Source organism: Gregarina niphandrodes, assembly GCF_000223845.1.
Source record: "Gregarina niphandrodes unplaced genomic scaffold scaffold00001, whole genome shotgun sequence".
Taxonomy (NCBI): domain Eukaryota; phylum Apicomplexa; class Conoidasida; order Eugregarinorida; family Gregarinidae; genus Gregarina; species Gregarina niphandrodes.
The window spans coordinates 415,639-421,142 of NW_011645773.1; the positions used below are offsets into that span (position 1 = coordinate 415,639).

At 51.2% G+C, this 5,504-nt stretch overlaps 4 protein-coding genes across 4 annotated transcripts; 2 read left to right on the forward strand and 2 right to left on the reverse strand.

The window, feature by feature from the left end:
* Positions 1 to 649: 649 nt before the first annotated feature.
* On the reverse strand, positions 650 to 1,196 carry GNI_005750 (putative AN1-type zinc finger protein 6; the record flags this gene model as incomplete). Its single annotated transcript, XM_011130322.1, has 2 exons — positions 650 to 1,138; positions 1,179 to 1,196. 2 exons carry the CDS (start codon positions 1,194 to 1,196, stop codon positions 650 to 652), a joined length of 507 nt encoding a protein of 168 aa, XP_011128624.1.
* Positions 1,197 to 1,257: 61 nt separating this feature from the next.
* On the forward strand, positions 1,258 to 2,589 carry GNI_005760 (NOL1/NOP2/SUN family protein; the record flags this gene model as incomplete). The annotated part of the gene is made up of 3 exons (XM_011130323.1): positions 1,258 to 1,474; positions 1,538 to 1,608; positions 1,765 to 2,589. The coding sequence occupies 3 exons, from the start codon at positions 1,258 to 1,260 to the stop codon at positions 2,587 to 2,589; spliced, it is 1,113 nt and encodes a 370-aa protein (XP_011128625.1).
* A 268-nt stretch (positions 2,590 to 2,857) lies between these two features.
* On the reverse strand, positions 2,858 to 3,421 carry GNI_005770 (small nuclear ribonucleoprotein E; the record flags this gene model as incomplete). Its single annotated transcript, XM_011130324.1, has 3 exons — positions 2,858 to 3,064; positions 3,196 to 3,285; positions 3,371 to 3,421. 3 exons carry the CDS (start codon positions 3,419 to 3,421, stop codon positions 2,858 to 2,860), a joined length of 348 nt encoding a protein of 115 aa, XP_011128626.1.
* Positions 3,422 to 3,570: 149 nt separating this feature from the next.
* Positions 3,571 to 4,710, forward strand: GNI_005780 (hypothetical protein; the record flags this gene model as incomplete). The annotated part of the gene is made up of 3 exons (XM_011130325.1): positions 3,571 to 3,823; positions 3,942 to 4,577; positions 4,628 to 4,710. The coding sequence occupies 3 exons, from the start codon at positions 3,571 to 3,573 to the stop codon at positions 4,708 to 4,710; spliced, it is 972 nt and encodes a 323-aa protein (XP_011128627.1).
* Positions 4,711 to 5,504: the final 794 nt, after the last annotated feature.

A 5,504-nucleotide genomic window follows, 5' to 3' on the forward strand; every position in this document is an offset into this window, starting at 1 on the left:
ACAGTGGGGTGTGCAACCAAGTGCAACGGTGTGGGGTGTGCGGCGTGCAACAGTGTGGAGATGGACCGGGAGGAGAGATGGACCGGGAGGAAAGACCTACCCCGTGAGTGGGTGACGAGAGATAGAGAGAAATAGACATTCTAATCACGCGGTAGAGGGGCAGGTTGGCGCATATGAAGTTAAGTGGAAACACGTTTTCTGCTGCCCGCCATGCCGTATAGATTGCCCAGTACGCGGTAAGGTTTACCAGTTCCGGCACGTTGGGCTCAGGACGGACGGGGTCCAACCTATGCAGCAAGGCAGCGGTCAAATAAAGAGGATATCCCACTTCAGCGGCGAAACTACAGAACACCAGAGAATGAAGCAGGTACTAATAGACCACCACTAATAACCGCTGCTTAGTAACAGGCGGCGGTCTTCAACTGTTGCTGACAGTGTGCTAGCAGTGTTTGACTTTGATTGGTGGGTATGTTTGATTGATGGTAAGATACGTGAGCTCGATCGACGCGTGGTGAGGTAGGTGATGGTGATGTAGGTGATGGTGATGTAGGTGATGGTGAGGTAGGTGGACTTCGTTAGTAAGTATATTGTCATTGGGGGTGTCGCTGGTGGTGGTACCTGAGAACGTCCATAGCGGAAAAATAAATTTCTAGAAGCGGTCGAGCTTTTCAGTGATGACCTTGGGATTACGAATTTCTAGAACCTGTTTGTTCAATGATTGGTAATCGAATGTGCAGTTGTGCTCTTCGGCGTGTAGATGCGGTCGGCAGCATATGGCTCCGCACCGGCATTTGAATCCCAACAGTCCAACGCGCTTATTGCATTGATAGCATCTTGTCTTGTCCGATTGATTCACGGCCGCAGGCTGAGTCGTTGGGTCAGCTGTTCGCTGAGTTACGGCTGCTGGCTGGGTTGACAAACTCGTGTCAGTTGCCGGCCGATTCTGCTCTGTTGGCGCACTTTCTTCCGTCGACTCACCAACAGGGGTTGCAGCAGGGGCGGGGGCGGTAGCAGGCGTAGGAGTTTTCCCGGTCGACGACGCAGCCTCAAGCCTTTGTTTATAACATACGGAACAATACCCGTCTGTGGCCGCTGACCCGTAAAACCCACACCCGCCGGCGCATTCGGGGGCGCTATTCTAAAGCCACAACTAATCAGGGCCCATTAGCTTCTCTTACGTTATGAGGAGTCTGCATTGTACACCACCTTTATCTCAAATTTTTTTTACGGCACCTGCCCCTCTAGCAGGCATGCAGGATGACCAAAAACAGCTGGGAAACGCTAAACTACGACTACTACGGTGGGGTGCTCTGGCCCAATTTGCGCGAACATTTAAAAACACCGCCCAAACTCCACGCCCGGATAAGCCAGGATAAAAGCGCTCAGAGCGCCGACAACGAACACCGGCTATTCGGCCACAGCTGCTTCATCAAACAGCAACGATATGTCGAAAATACCGTCGACTACTTCATAGGTAAGCCTCAGCGAACAGGTGCGCTCGCAAGCACACGCGTGCGCGAATAAAAGTTTTTTTCAGATCCCGCTTCAGTATTCCCCGTCGCCGCTCTCAATGTAAAAGATGGATGTTCAGTTCTGGATATGTGTGCTGTAAGCCAACACACCTCCCAGGACACTCAGGCCATTAAGCGGAACTGATTTTGAGCCACTAGGCTGCTTGGCGGGTCGTTGATAGGCAATACGTTACCCACTCAAGTTCACGCAAGTTCGCTTGCAACACTTCCTGGTAATTCTGTGTATCCCCAGGCGCCTGGTGGTAAATCGTTGTTGATAGCTGGAGAGTTATTCCATCATGAACGGCGGAGTTCTGAAGACTGCGATAGTTTTCTCGTGTGCAATGACTTGTCTCAGGCCCGTTTGCAGCGGTTGCAGCGGAATTTGGCGGCGCATCACGGTAGCGACAAGCGTCAGTACAGAGTTACAATAAGTGATCCTAGCACGAACAGCAGGGTCGTCAGCAAATATGCTCCATATGATTGCGTCTTGTTGGACGCGCCTTGTTCGTCCGACAGGCACCGGATAGCAGTTGATCCGCTGATGAAGGAATGGTCCCTTCAGTCCGTCAAGCGTACAGTCAAGCTACAAAAACAGTTGCTCAAAACCGGACTGGAAGTATTAAAAAGAGGTGGAAGACTTGTGTATTCCACATGCGCCCTTTCAGAGCTGGAGAACGACCTCGTTCTGGAATCTGCCTTTGTCATTGCAGACCCCGTCCCTCACGATACTCTACTCCAACAACTTGAAGAAAAATGCGGCATCGATATTCGCGTCGTTGAATTACGCGACCCGCCGGCTCACGACCCGCCGGCTCACGACCCGCCGACTCACGACCGGCCGACTCACGACCAGCCAACACACGACCAACCGGCTCGTGCCGAAATGACTCACGACGGGACAGCTGATGGGGCTGCCGCTCTACAGAATGAGACTGCACAACAGAATGAACTACCGGTGCTGACACTGAGGAAGACGACATATGGATTTCTCATGTTGCCTTGCGACCAGGGTGGCATTGGGGTGATCTACTTCGCGGCATTGCAGAAACGCGACATTTTCGCATGCAAACGCTAAGTGGTGATTGTAAGGCAAACGTCCTTTTATTGAGCCGGTCGCTCTCGTGTGTTCCTGTACAGGTTATTTCACACTGATGTGGGTTACTTTCACACCCGTCTTGTTTCTGCCTTAATTCTTCAGTCGTACAAGGTGGTCGCGGTCATACAGCGTAGGGTGGTCGCGGTCATACAGCGTAGGGTGGTCTTGGCAGTCTGCCGGGTGGTACAGGGTGGTTGGTAGTCCACCGGTCTCAGGTCTAGGTCTAGGCCTAGGCCTAGGCCGCAAGTTAAAGGTTTTGAGGTGGTGGCACAGGGGCAGCAGAGACGGTGGCTGGTGGAGGGGTGGGGGGTGCCCGAGGTCCGATGAGAACGATGTTTTCTCCTTTCAACATTACTTCCCCTAGAGGTACGGTCTTGTCGAACTCTTGTGTTTCCTTATTAAAGTGTAACTCCTCTGCTCCCTCAAGAACCAAGTTCATGTACTCATCGAATCCCTGCACAAATTAGTTTCTAAACCCCCTACACACCGGCGGGGAGGACTAAATCCCTCTCCCTGTGCGTCTCCCTCGCTGTGCGTCTCCCTCGCTGTGCGTCTCCCTCGCTGTGCGTCTCCCTCTTGTCTTACTCGAAGTGTCCCAGCAATTCGGGTGTTATTCTTGTCTAACAACCATATCTCTACAGGTTCCTTGGCAGTGAAGTACCTGAATACTTGGTTCTGCAATAGTACCATTGGTAGGTACATGGTGGTCGAAGAGGTGATAGGTACTTGGATGGGTGACGAAAGTGGACGGGTGACTTACGATAGGAAGAGTAATTATCTTCTGAAGTTTCCGGTTTGATATAGTGGCCATGTTATCGGATATTAATTAACGGGTGGGTGGGTGGGTGTGTAATTGGGGTGGGTAAACTTGGACTATTTTTATCATTATATTTCAGCGACATATTTGGTGATATAGATATACCATAAAGCGATCACATGATCTTGTAGCTATAAAAAAATATGAGGCGGACTCTTAAAAGATTAATAACATCAGAGAGTAGCGTCAACGTCAAAACAGCCACAGCCGTAGCCTCAGTGGAGACTGCCGACAGTAACAGAGGACCGCCTCCAATCGGATTTGTCGACGCACTCTCTGGTGCAACCATTCCTGTTGGACTCTCTGATGAAGGCAAAACCCAAGGACCTGGACTGGAGCTTGCCTCCCTTGTTTTCACTCTGGATTTAATTCGAAATAAGCAAACACCCGACTACAGTAATCATCACACCTACCTGTCATATATTTATCATACACCCATCCACCAACACACACCTACCTACCTACCTGCCAATACACCCCCCCCCCCCCCGGGTCGTAATATATTCTGGGTCAGTCTCATTATTATTGATTGGTCTATGTTCTCGTGTGACCAAGGATGATTTAGACCATCCTCAGCGGAGTCGCAGCGTTCTGTTTGTCTTCTTACGACATCTTATGCCGGTGTATGCCCGGCTTAGTCAGTTCATGAGTCGAGAGGAGGTGCCGTATTATAGCGAGACATTACGTGGTTATGTAGGATGTCTTTGTCGCGCGAAAGGGGCATGTGTATATCGCATCCCGTATAAGGATGGGTATATATACAAATCGATCCTTAATGAGTCGAGTACTGAAGTGGTGCTACAAATCGACGGTCGTCCATGCGCATTTTCAAACTGTCTCATAAAGCTTAGAGGGTACCAAAGGTGCAGCAATGAATGTGGACATGAATGCAATGAGAAAGAAACCCTTGATTGGAAGGGGTATCTTCCAATGAGCAGACCGTCAAAGTTGTCTTCAGTGAACCAGCGATTTACGGAAACTATGTCTAATGTTTATCAGCAGACGTTTCCTTGGCTACAAACAGGGAAGCTACCACCCGAGAATTGGGATCTTATTGCTCGCATGGTTTCAACTATGCATGTAGGAGAGCGAGCAGAGTTCGTCTACTGCGCTGTCCAATACGGATCGGAAACTACCGGTGTAGAAAACTGTAACTCGTCTAATCAAAGTCTTCGACCCGGCCGTTGTATGGTATATGAGGTAGAGTTATTGAGTCAGCGAATCCTTATAACGACGGGATCAAACTTATTTACGTCGGAATTGGCGCTGAATCGGTTTTATGAAAACTCTTTGTCTAGCCACTGTGTTCCACAGTTTCCATTTTACTCCGTCGAATACACGCCGTTGCAGGATCCTCGCGAGGCCTTTGAGGTGTGCGGAAGGCGTTGCCGCGTAAACTTGATGGAACAACGGGTCGTGGTCAAGCTGCGTCCCACCACGGACCGTGAGGGAACTACGAATGTGGTTGCCAAGACGGCGCTCGTGAAGGACCTGCGACCACAGGTGGCTTGGGCGATCCATGTGACACCGCCGACTGTAGAGGCTATTTTGAGTGTTTGGAATGACGCGCGCAAACGACATCAGTACCTGCTCGTGTGGGACTACGAGGAATCGAACCCAGGAGTATTGCAACCCGGGAACTCCTTCGAACGGGGCCCGAACCCCACAGCTTTTGGCAACACGCCCTTTGGCCCCACACCCTTTGGCGCACTCGACCAAAACGGGCTACTCTCGGGCACAAGCACACCCGGCGGCTGGGGGGTGTGCTCACCTAATTGGTCAGCTGAAAAGGCACTCCGCAAAATGCTTCGACAGGCCATCGAGTGCACAAAAATGGAAGTCGCCATTGCCGCTCAGATCCCGCGCTCCCGCGAACGACCACAGGACGCTTATGCACAGCGCCTCTTTCGCGCCCTCTTGGACACGCTTGCACACGGTACTGTCCCGCGCAAGGAGGATGCGAAAGTGCCCGCGGGTTCCGACGATGGCAAATCCATGAAAAGTAGTCGGTCTACGGAGTTCGTGGTCAACTTCTACAACCACCGACAACTCTACACCTACCAAGACACCTACCAGG